General features: G+C 34.9%; 1 protein-coding gene and 1 pseudogene across 2 annotated transcripts in view; one reads left to right on the top strand and one right to left on the bottom strand.

The window, feature by feature from the left end:
• LOC311598426 (olfactory receptor 10D1B-like) overlaps window positions 1-13364 on the top strand; it is a 116896-nt pseudogene that overhangs the window by 51225 nt on the left and 52307 nt on the right. The window lies entirely within an intron of this gene.
• Window positions 2280-3218, bottom strand: LOC311597513 (olfactory receptor 8B3-like; the record flags this gene model as incomplete). The annotated part of the gene is made up of 1 exon (XM_084781723.1): window positions 2280-3218. The coding sequence occupies one exon, from the start codon at window positions 3216-3218 to the stop codon at window positions 2280-2282; it is 939 nt and encodes a 312-aa protein (XP_084637849.1).

Genomic DNA, 13364 nt, shown 5'->3' with positions numbered 1-13364 from the left:
ACATATTTTGTACATCAGAGTCCATCTGATGACCCAACCCCTTTATTTTGATTAGGTCTTAATCTAGACATTAGGCAAATGCAATCAGTTTTAAAAGTAATTTATCTTAAAACCATCCGGAATTCACCAGGGAAGAATATACCACTAGTATGAGGCATAATGAAAATAATTTTGGAAGAATGGGAGGATACAAGGGATGGGATAACCATTGAGATGTAACAAGAGTAAATTAATTAAAAATGTAAAATAAAAAGAAAAAAGAAAATAATTTTATGAAAATGTATTACCGTATATAAAAAAAAGATGAAAAGAAAATACTCCAAAGTTTTACTCTGTAAGATAAATAATATTTGAGAAAATATAGTATGTTGATATTGTAGTCATTTCAGGGACATTAGTGAACACTTGAAACAAAAAGGGACAAAATATGCCATGCCAAGCACTCCAAACCAAGCAAAACAACACACACACACACACACACACACACACACGCACACACACACACCAAACCAAAACCAAACAAACAACCAAACAAATAAACAAACAAAGCACACTTTTGTAAAATTTCTTAATCCATGAACATGGAAATAGAAAGCCTTGGAAAATGATGTCTGTTATTACAGATATATTTAACAATTAAACATTTAAACTACACCATGCATGGCATTAGTTTGAAATTTTTACCTTTGTCATCCTTTGCCTCTTTTCTCTTAACAAGAATTACAGCATCCTTTCAAGAGGAACCATATAAAGTTTTCAATTCATGAGCTATATCTTACAAAATCATACTACTCTTCCAAGGGAAATGAAGTTTTATCTTCATATTCATTTTGAAAGAGTGCATAAAGCAAGACCAATGGGGTGATTTTCTTGCACACAAAACATCCTGCCTCCTGTAATTAGCCATTCTTTACTATTTTGTATCATAACCCAATATCATCTCCAGAGAAATTCTATAGTCTACACTTTTAGAGACTTCTACAAAAGAGAAGATGGAGGTTCCATTTCCTCTATTCCTTTATTTCTGAATTATTTTCCCACCTTGAGTTTCCACAACTGTCCTGAAGGTGACTCCTTTCTTCTTCGTTCTTCACAATTTGTCCATAATATTTTCTCTCAATCTGGAAACTCTTCTAACTCATTTTCATCATGAGTAATAAGTATGGGCAATGTTTTATGAGTAGAGAAGGGAAATTAAAGTAACTAAGCTTCACAGAATAACATAAAATCAAATCAACGTGCTGTTTGGTTGCTCCTGGGCGATTCTCCACACCAAGATTTTGGTTTTCTGTGCTTCATGACTCTTGTACCTGCTTGCCATGTTCTCTTTCTTCTTACATGATTCCATTCTCTTAATGAAATAATGCCAAAAAGTTTCAAAGGCATCTACAGCAAAAAGCAGTGCAACTTTTATATAGATTCAAAGGACAAAAAGAAACATAGTACATCCAATTAATAAGGTAACACTGTTGCAGTAATTTTGGAGAAATTCAACTTATAAAACAAAGGAATTGTAATAAAAAAGAAATGGAGGGGAATAAGGGGAAAATGGGAGGGAGGGAAGAATGGGAGGATACAAGGGACAAGATAACCATTGAGATGTAACAAGAACAAATTAATAAAATAATATATATCTTGGGGAAAAAAAAGAAATGTCCATTCACTTTTTCTTTTGATGAACCTACAGGGAAAGTGGATAATATGGGAGGCTTGAAATCTGGTGAAGGCCAGATGGTCTTGGTTTGTTTCTTTAAGTAGCTGTGTGTGATTATATAAACAATCAGTCTCTAAGTTTTAGAATTCTGCTTATAAATAGGTATATATTCTCAATATAACATGCATTTTTTAAGCTTAGCATGATAAGGAAAATACATCTAAAAAGATTATTTAATGTATAGAGCTTACAGTTGTAAGGTGGTATATTAAAGAGTGAATCCTCTGTGTAAATTACACACTGGTATTTAAAATCAACATATTCTTCCCTAGCGAAGGAAAGATAGAGAAAGGTATAGACAGACTTTCTGCCCTATAATTTCTTTCAAGTGAAAATAAAAGTATTCTCATTGAAATGCTGGCAACCTACTGTTACCTTAATCAATATCAGATCCATTCATGTTTTGTAAGAAAATATATAGAATGACAGTAAGAAAAAAATGCTTACTTACCACAATCTTAAACAGACAAAATCTAAAAGGAACAATGACAGGAACTATTTATAAGTACTATACAAAAGGTGTGATTATAATATATATTAAACACAGAAAATTTCTATGTTATTATTATATTAAAGGCTTCCTCCTATTCAGTATCTTTCTCAGGGAAACTTTAACATCATTGTTTCTCAAGCTATAGATTAAGGGGTTTAACATGGGAACCACAATGGTATAAAATATAGAAGAGATTTTTCCTTGATCAATTGATATAGCAGAGGAAGGTTTCAGATACATAAATCCACATGAGCCAAAGAACAGAGAGACAGCAACTATATGGGAACTGCAGGTGCTGAAGGCCTTGGATCTGCCTACAGTGGATCTTATTTTAAGGATACTGGAGAGGATGAAGCCATAAGAGATAAAGATGATCATACTGGGCAGAATAATGTCTTTCCCTCCTACAATGAAAATTTCTGTCTCATTGACATAAGTGCTGGTACAGGAGAGCTGCAGCAAAGGAAGGACATCACAGAAATAGTGGTTGATTATGTTTCCATCACAGAAGGTCAGCCTAAGCATGCAACCAGTGTGTATCATAGCGTCAGAAAATCCCATCAAATATGAACCAAGCATGAGATAAGAACACACCTTTGGGGACATGACACTGCTGTACAAAAGTGGATTACAGATAGCTACATAGCGATCATAGGCCATTGACACCAGCACATAACATTCAGAAATAATAAAAAAACAAAAGAAGTAGAGTTGGGACATACATCCCATGTAAGAGATAAGATTCTTCTTTAGTATAAAATTCATCAGCATTTTTGGTGTAATCACAGAAGAATAGCAGAGGTCTACAAAAGATAAGTTAAAGAGGAAAAAATACATGGGAGTGTGTAGGTGAGCATTTAACACAATTAAAATTATCAAAGTCAAATTACCCAACACTGTGATCATATACATTAATAGAAAGAGTAAGAAAAGAGGCAGCTGGAGTCTGGGCTCTTCTGTTAATCCCAAGAGAATGAATTCAGTCACAATAGAGCCATTTGTCAGAGCCATTCTTCTCTAAGAGAATTTTTTAAGAGAAACGAATGTAGAATAGATTTGCCAGCAATATCGTCTCCCCAAAATATAAGTTATACCCAGACAGCGTTTGAATGTCCTCAGCATGAAATAAAAGAATCAGCTGGCAAGTACAGAGGTGCTTGCCTGTTATTCCAGCACTTGAGAGGTAACCACAGGAAGCTCAGGCCTTCAAGGTTATCCTAGGCCATACAGTAAGTCTCAGTCCAGTGTAGCCTACAAGATACCCTGTGTGGAAAGAAAGGAAGGAAGAGCAGAGCAGAGGGAGGAAAGAAAGAGTCAGGAATCTTTCATAATTCATAATATATGATATCTTATACCCCATATTACAGTCTGAAAAATTAAAAACAACCTATTCTCAATAATTTCACCATCAAAGATGATCCTAATGTTACCATGCGCCATATTCTAATGTAACTGCTAGAAAATTCTGGGGAGAAGGATAAAGTGGAATAGGCAGGGTAGAATTCCCTTATCTACTTGTGGGGTGCTGGCTTCAAAGCACACTTAGCCATTACGATCTTGTTAAGAGAAGTTGCGATTATCTGCAAAAGATCCTCAAGTTTCTGCCTCTCCATATTCCCTCACAGGAAAAGAGGCTCAGTAGACCATCACATGAGAGATCAGGCTATTTGCTCTGGGCTAAATTCTCAGCTGTCTGTAATTCTGTCTCACTGTTTTGAGGTAATGCCTATGCAGAGTATGGAAGGTTAACCAAGGGAAAGCCCACTTGTGCAGCTGTACAGAAAGTATCCATGCTGGTATAAAACTTTTTACTGATGTAGATGTGTTGGGGTCATCCACACTCCAGTTAGGTACAACTCATCCATGCTGCTGTAAATAAAATAAAGTCATTGGTTCTTCAAAATAGACTTTGGTGGAGTCATTGCTTTAATCCAGTTGTAATGCCCTATCTTAGCTGAGTGCCATTTGTTCACATCTCCCTTGGAAAAGCTCATATAGCATTTGCCGATCTCACGACTTCCCTTCTTCCCCAGTACAACTATAAACAATAGGAACTGGTGATGAAGTTCCAGATTGAAGTCATTAGAGTAGGAAGCATGAACACTGATTTTTAAGAAAAGCTAAGCTACTGCCTGGGATGTAAAGAAACTCATGAACGTGAAAAATTGTGAGAAATGTTTATAGAGTGGAAAATTACTAATAAAGACCTTGCAAGCACTCTGTCCAGAGTTAGAATGCTCTCTGCTTACCTTCAAGATCCTTATAGGAAAGACACTGAATTTTAGGGCTGCAAAAGATGGAAAGTAAATTGTGTATCCTAAAACAGTACATCATTTCACGGGGGTCAGTTATGCAAATATAAAAAGCAAGCCACTGAGTAGGAACACCTCATGATCTACACTGAACTGCAGTTATGTTCACATAAGCAGAGAGTAGCAGGTTGGTTTTTCGTGTCAGTAAAAAAAAAAAAATCAATTGATGCAAAGCAAAACTGAAATTTTTTTCAGTTATTCAATATGATTGAAATCTAAAGTTCAACATGGTGACTATGGTTAGCATGTGATATTTTATACTTGGGATTACCTAATAGGACTTATTTTAAAATATCTTCTCACTGAACGTATGCATACAAAGTACATAAAAGCTTCTTATATAAGGGGAAACATACTTGAATTAGCTTCATTGTTGAGTCACTTCACAATGAATATTTTAGTCAAAACATAAAGTTCTAATTGTCATGTATACTATTTAAAAGTTAGTGTTATACCAATAATGTTGTTAAATAAAAGCACAATATTTAGTATATATTACTGATTAAAATTGTTCATTGAAAACTTACCCTTTTATGAGAGAAATCTTTGTTGTTTCCTTATACTGCAATTCATTCTGATTGTAATATTGGGATATATGGCTTCAAGTTTTTAAATTATCAAGTGAAGCAGAATAAAAATAACCTTACCTAACCCCAGATACTTTTGAACTACTGGTCATAACAGATAATTCTTAATCTTCTAAGAAATAATAGAAAATACAAATGATGTTTCTTATTATCACAGTTGCCACTCGATAAGCATCCCCTACTCCAAATCCACATGGGTTTAAAATCCTTACCTAATTTTTTTATATGAGAAAGGTAGATACAGTTTTTTTTCCTTCACAGAGAAGAGATGCTAGATACAGACAGACAGAAAATGAAGCAATTGAATTTATATACTGGGCAACTGCGTGTCTTTAGTTACCTAGGGATTCAATGTTTTAACCTGGCCTGGCCTTCTCTCTGGGGATTATACATTGTCCAATCTTGAGCAATAGTGAACCTCAGTCTTCCGTTATTCCATTATATTTTATTCATTAAGGGAAATTGAAAATAGTCCACAGATCTATGGCTACTTTTCCGTATTACTTCACTGAAGTTTTCCTTCCAGCTATATGGTAATACGTGTCACATACTATCTTTCTTGTAACTGCTTTGTGTCTGACAAACGTTTGATAAGGGGAGTAGCAGTTTAAGGACCTCAAAAGTGGTCCATCCAAGGAGTCATGATAAAACTTAACCAGGTGGAAAAGATACAGGACATAAATCTATAAGTAATACTGGTACAACTTTGTGGGGAACATTGTAAGAGAAAGTAACACGAGGAAAACTTTTACATCAAGATTAACATGATTATAATATAAGATTAAGTATAAAGTTAATATAATGTTAAAAAACAATCGTACAACTGCTGGATCACGTAACATAGTTCTGTTGAAGAATAAGGTAGCTGTAATGAGCTATTTCTTTTCATGGGACTCCTGCATAAGGAGCAAGAAACTAGAACCTTTGTAAAAAAAATTTAAAAGTCAGTTAAAGTCAGTATCTAAGGAATAAATCTGAACAGAAAGTGTCTAAGTGACAGTCCTTGCTTTCAAGTATGATGAAACATGTATATTTTTTGCAAAAAAAAAACGTAAAAATTTTGATTAGAAACAACTTGATTTAAAAATTTTATTAATTTGGTCTATTACCTTAAATGACCATATCTAGTATTTGAAAATATGATTTAATAGGTATTTTATTGAATATTAAGTGGTTATACTTACATTCTAAGATTGAATAGTAAATATATTTTGTATCATTAGGCCTGATGAAGAGCCAATTTATTTCAAAGATGTGTTTCCCTAAAACAAATGGTTTTTAATTTTCAGTGTCAGAAGTATACTCCCTAAGACAGTGGCTGCCTTGCTTCCTCCCCTATATGCATTTCTCCAGAAAACTCTAGAACATCCTAAGTTGCTACCTGAATCAGCCACTGCTTTCTTAAAAGTAAAGGACTCATTTTACAAAATGACATTGAACAACCAGATTTTTCTTAAATTAGCCACATTAACAGGCCTGTTACTAATCTCTGCACTCCATATAACCAACAAAGAGAAGAAATACAAAGGCAGAGAAATGTCAAATCTCTAATACATAATTTACATGCAGCAGACAGAATTAACAAAGGAGGCCAAAGCCGAATCTTTACTCCTTCTGCAGATAGACAAATCTCTAGGTCAGCACATACTGACAGCAGTAAGCATGTTTCTTAACATCATTCTACTTAAAGTGATTAAATATTCAGAGGCCTAATTTGTAAAGCAAGATAACCAAATAAAATGAGCTTTAACAATTATTGGTGTGATTATTTAAAAAAGAATAGCCCCCATAGGCTCATATATTTGAATACTTAGTCACCAGAAATGGATACATTTGAAAGGTATTAAATAAGGTAAAATAGATAAAGTCTTCAAAGCCTCAGAGACCTACAGAGTATGGCATTTAAGAAGCCTTTACTATCTTAAAGATTCTTTGACAACAAGACAGGCTAACACTTGGCAACACCCAGCTTACCTAGAGAAGATGATGAGCATCAAAGATCCTCCTCATGGAGGTGGCTTCAAATGTGGCAAACCAACCACTGGGCAAAACGTTCTTGTTTCTGCCACAGACAGAATTCTGTCTAAAAATGAACAAGCTTGGATACAGGCAAAGTTGACAGCCAAACTCTACCAAGACAGGGTAAGCAAGTCTTCAATAATTCCTGTCTCACAAATATGTCTGTCAGCTATATTGGACCAGAAGGCTGAAGATGATACTCCAACATTATAAAGAGTTTTAGGTGACTGCTCAGGGAGTAAACTGTTTCTGTCATTTTTGTGTTTTTCTTTTTCTTTTTTTCCCCTTCTCACTCTGGAAGCTGCTAACCTGCACTTCCGATTCACTCAAGTTATTAACTTTCTTTCCTTCTCAAGTCTCTGATGGTGTTGAAGACCTGATAGTTTAGTCTTACAATTAACTTAAGTTGTTTAGGGATTTAAATGTTTTTAGGTATAGATAGAGATTTTGATTCGTCAGTGATGAAAGATGACAGATATTGATTCTTCTTCAGAATTTCAGACTCACCAAAGTAGGAAATATGTTTTCTACAAGGTTGCCAAATGCAGTTAACCAAAATTCCTTGAATGTAACATTAATATGATATGATTGTTTTGTGGTTCTTCTTGCTGTCTGTGATTTTTCTACTTGAATGTAAATATATAAACGTATATGCCAAAAATAAATTACTAGGAAAAAAGGATTAGGAGGTGTTATCTTATTGGATAGCTGTGCCAGTGGGGGTGGCTGAAAAAAAAATGGACTACTGATCAAAATGTAACTCTCAGATACTGTCTGATACCATGCTCCCTACCAATATCAATAGTGGACTAACCTTAGAATTTTGAAGCAAGCTCTCAATTAAACACTTTCTTTTATAAGACTTGCCTTGGTCATGGTGTCTCTTTACAGCAATAGAATAGTGACAAAGAAAATTGGCTTTTGGAATTTCTTAGAAAACATCCACAAACTTCACTGCCAAGGCCTGAAGACTTTTTGTAGACTTTAAGGCAAGAGTACAGGCCCTGGCCCTAGAGATCTCTGACTAAATTATATCCTCGAAGCACCACAGGTCCTCCCAGGTTGGAGAGAATCTCCTTCAAGCACTCATGTCCTTCTGAAGATTGTCAAAGCTCAGACTATCACTTAACATAATTATTTGTTGACTCCACAGATGAAAAAAAACAACAATGGTCTAAGTTACTGCTTGGATATTTTTAATAACCTATCAAAGCTGTAAGTTTGATGTGTGTGTGAATAATCTTCTATTTGAATTTTATACCACCATATCTAAAATTAAACTTATTCTGCATCTATATACAAAATTCTATAGCAATGAATTAAAAGCAAGTTTGTGAGTGACAATTGAGGCAATAATTTGAGGAGTAGATTCACCAATCTACTCTTTGTTCTATCTTCCATATATATTTCTACATTCCCCCTTCTTTCTTTTCAATGCCTATATCCAAACCTAAGAATGTAAGATAAAGGAAAAGAAAGGCATCTCTGAGTCTAACCTTGTTTTCTCTCCAAATAATGCTGAGCTTTCCTCCTTTCAGATGACTTGAGTTTGGTCATGTTGACATAAAACTATCCTGTACAATGATATTAAATATTATTTTACATTAAAACAACTTTAAGTTTACTTTAAACTTGTTTTGTTTTGCATTTTTTTCTGTTGGCACTTAAAGGAGAAACAAAAAGGCAGAAATAGAAAAGCAAGTCTGACCTTAGACAGTTGAAAGCTTGTTCATTGGCAGGCACACTCAGAGAACTAATGATCTCACATACATGGATGGTTGAGCCATATGTCCCACACCATGCAGGCAGATGATAAAATGCCTCATGCCATGTGGATATGATTAGGGAATACCCACAGGAAGAATACAACCTTTATAGGGTCAGAAGTAACTACCACATTATATTAAATTCCCTGCTATATGCCCTCCTTTCTGGAGTTGCCTTGCCTGGCAACAAAGAAGGGTGGAAATTATCAAGAACTTTCACATGAACTCAAGTGCCCAATATTTGACCATATCCCCTGGATGGGGAAGCCTGGTAGCACTCAGAGGAAGGATAGCAGGCTGCAAGAAGAAACTTGATACCCTATGAGCATATACAGGGGGAAGAGGTCCCCCCCAGTCACAGTCATAGGAGAGAGAGGGAGGGGGTAAGTGGGAGGGAGGGAGGGATGGGATGATACAAGGGATGGGATAATAATTGAGATGTAATATGAATGGATTAATAAAAAAAGACAAAAAATATTCTATGGCCTATTCACCAGCTCTTGCCTTCAGGTTCCTGCCATACTTGAGTTTCTATCCTGATTTTCCTCTGTGATGGACTGTTACTGAATGTGTAAGTAAAATAACATTGCTTTTGATCATGGTTACTACATTAGACACCCTAATGAGGACACTGACAAGATAAAAGAGGAATTGGAGAGGAGCCAGTGTGTGGCTCTTGTGATGAGTGATAGGACATGCACTTGAGCCTGATCTACCTGGGGAAGGTACAGTCGCAGGCAATCTGATATATTTACCATTATCTTTGTCTTAGGTTTATGTGTCTCCTTATTGTAGAGACATCTGCACATCTCTTGCTCTCAGTGATCAACCAATATTGAGCTATATGAACGTAAAGTATCTTCAAGGTGACCCTATAGTGGCTGTCTCCTATGATGTACGAAGTTTCACAACTCATAAACAGTAAAGTCTATTGTATGAATTCAGATATATTCCCTAAATGGCAGTTGTACTAGATAATGTTCCACAGTCACTAAAACTAGTATCTCTGGGACACGATAATAAGGAAGCCATGGCAGCAGTAGTGTGTGTATGGACAATGAGAAGTGCAACAGAATCTTCCCAGCTCTGTCGAGAAAGATTTTACCTGCATGAGAGGGCATTAACAAAGGGGCAGGGAAACAACACATTAAGAGCCTACAGTCTGTGTAGGCTTTTGGTTTGGCAGAAAGGGGAGTAAAAGGGTGAATGTCATGATAGATGTTGCTTGGTTTTCCTTTATGTGGTAGAATGCAAAGAAAAGTGTTTATAGATAAGATCTTGGGGCTCTGGAAATGAATTGGTAATTAAGAGCACATTTTACTCCTGCAGATGACCCAGATGTTGTTTCTGGGATCTCCATCAGATGGTTCACAACTGTTTATAATTCGACTTACAGGAGATGTAACATCCCTTTTTGGAATATATATATATATATATATATATATATATATATATATATATATATATATATATTGCACATATACCTGAAGAGGCATGAGCACACACAATCATTTAAAAAATATTTGTGCTAACAATCTTTTCCAGAGAAATCTAACAACTTGAAATGAAAAGGGATTAAAAATTAAGATAGAATAGTGAGAAAACTGTGGTAACAGGTCTGAACTTTAAAATAGAAGAAGAAGAAAAAAATATGGTGCAAGGTGCAGATAACTGATGGCATGTTTCTGAATACAAGAGGGTGGTAACTCATGGACCGAGCTAACAGCAGCATGGATATTAGTACTTCAAGAAACTTGTCCCTTAGCAATGTATACTGAGTTGGGATGAATTAAAAGGCCCGATTATACTAATGGCCCACCTGAGAAAATAGAACTGGCAGATGCTGGCCAGCAACTGTGGGGACAACAAGAAGTGAAGGAGAATTTATAATAGAATTTCACAGGAAGCCAGAGTGCCTGAAACCTTTCCACATAGTAAGCCACAAACCCTTGAGTGATCCTAGGAGTCAAGGAACAAATTTCTCTTGTGAAAATATAGTCCATTTTCCCTCAGGTACCAGCCATGGCATTGCCTGATGCTCTCCAATCTTGAGGTTTCCTCTGCCTGAAAAATTAGTCCATTATGTTTAAATTTGACTTCATTCAATATTTGTGGACAAGGCTGTAGATCTCCACATTGCTGTTTAACATAATTATTCAATGAAATTCTCGTGGGAAGATAAAAATTTGAGTGATCAAAGTTGCATATTTTCTATGCAAAGCAAAGTAGATGAAACACTTCATATAGTGCTTAGCTTACTTAATGGAGATATCACAATGCTGGGGATAAAAACTGTATGTGTCATAATTACTACCATTTCATGTCATCATATTGGACTTTATTTCATCATCACAATCTTCAGAGTGACTTAGATGAAAAGATCTTGGAGTTTGTTTTGTTTGTTGTAGCTCTGCTGTATTTCATTGTAAAAATTGTCATGTTATCTTTCAGAATATTTACATATGGTACTACAATATTGGATTTTGCTAGAAATTGATAACCTATAACTGTTACAAACTAGTGAAATATTATATGGTTTTGTCTATATTGTTCATGTATGTATGTTTAAGTCTGAAATGAGTAAATAAGTTAATATATCTTATGCTATAACCAGAAGATTAAATTCTGAAAAGCCCAGAGACTCCAGTCTCTCTGAATATGCTTGAGTTGGAAAAAGCAGACCACAGAACACACAATTAATGTTATAAAACCACTACATAAAATCATAGTTGAAGTTGTATGTGTATATATGTTGTGTCTGTAGTGTTGCATAAAAATTCTGGTAAAGAGGATTTGAGAAATGGGTTCAACACTGATTAGGGGTTGAGGAAATGTAAAACACAAAACTCACAACTGTGTTTACTTTACTAGTTTTGTAGCAGGGTACACAAAGAGCCTATGCAGCCCTGGTTATGAGCAGCAACAGCAACTTTCTCAAAGAAAAGTAAATTAATCAAATCCACATCTTGGTCATTTTTCATTATAGATCTAATCAAAGCTTTCCCATAAAGTAAAAATATCCATTTCCTAATACACCGATAAAGATTAATTCTATCATTTCCAGGTCTAACACACAGTTGGGAGAACTTCAACAATTACATTTTCTCTCACATTTTATATACTGCTGTTCACATAACCAATCACAAATATATAATCAGGTTTTTAAAATATGGCTATGAAATACCTATAAAAACAAAGACTTGGATGCCTTCTTCAAAAAATTTAATATGTTAAATAAGATTGACTACTGAATTATTTAAGCTTTTGTTCCTCTAAGTTATTCTCCAACTCAAGGTTTGTAAACTGCATTTATACTTCTAAATAAAATTTACAAACAATCTTAAAATATTGGTATCATTACAGAAGTTGCTAGTTCTGAAAATGAAAGAGACTATTGTGAGGGCTGCCACATGATACACATATAGTAAGCTAAATCCACCTGCAATGTATACAAAGGCTCCCAACAACACAGACATTATTTTGTTGTTGAAATATTTTTATTCCATATAGAAAATGATTTTTCAACAGCTTTTGTAGATTACAAATAGAAAAAAGTTATCATTCCTGTAGTTCAGATCTTTTATACATGTATAAATCATTGAATTAAGCCAAACATATTGGTGGTAACGCCATTGAATAGGAAAGAAGTGACTACTTTGAACAGTAAAACAAGAGTTAAACTAAAGTCTGTATCTAAAACCAAGCAACAGAGACTGCAAAACACCTAATTTCAAATTTTCAAAGCCTAAATATTTAATCAATACTGGATGAAAAATGTAAATGTTATTATAATTATCTTGGGAAGTATTTTAACTTTAAAGCAGTATCAGATGAGGAATCATCAGATCTTTTTTTTTTTTTTTTTTTTTTTGTCTGCTTTCTCCAAGGTGGGGAAAAACTACTATTCTTTGCTTAGAAACATATCATCACAGTTTAGCCTACTTAACAACCCTTTTCAAATACTTGTTGTTCTCACATCAAGAAGGAATTTATTGTTTTATATTTCCCATGGGAATTACACAGGAAGCAAGAAGACAGGGGTAATTTAGTTCTGTTAAGGCATTCTACTTTCTGGAAATAACCTTTGTTTCATATGAAGTAGCATAAGCCAGCATCACATCTAATGAACCCTATCCTATATTTTTATAACTTAGCACATGCTTGCCTTTATATCTGACGACTTTCACCCCCAACTTTCTTATCACCCTCCTACCCTCCCCATCTCCACAAATCTAATCATCACATATTTATGTCTACTCATCTTTTATGGTCACCCACAGAAATTAACCAAGAACATCAGTGTGGGTACCAGGTTAGAGCTAATCATCAAAGCCTGCTGGGATCAACAGTATGAATACAATTAAAGGTATAAATTTCTCTTGTCCCAACATCTATCAGTAGCCAATAATTGATAGTAATATTTGAGCTTTACAAATTCTCATGCACTTGACAGACTGGTCTTGTGTGTGCCCA

Source organism: Acomys minous, assembly GCF_964271855.1.
Source record: "Acomys minous genome assembly, chromosome: 5".
Taxonomy (NCBI): domain Eukaryota; kingdom Metazoa; phylum Chordata; class Mammalia; order Rodentia; family Muridae; genus Acomys; species Acomys minous.
This window is presented reverse-complemented; position numbering and strand designations above follow the sequence as displayed.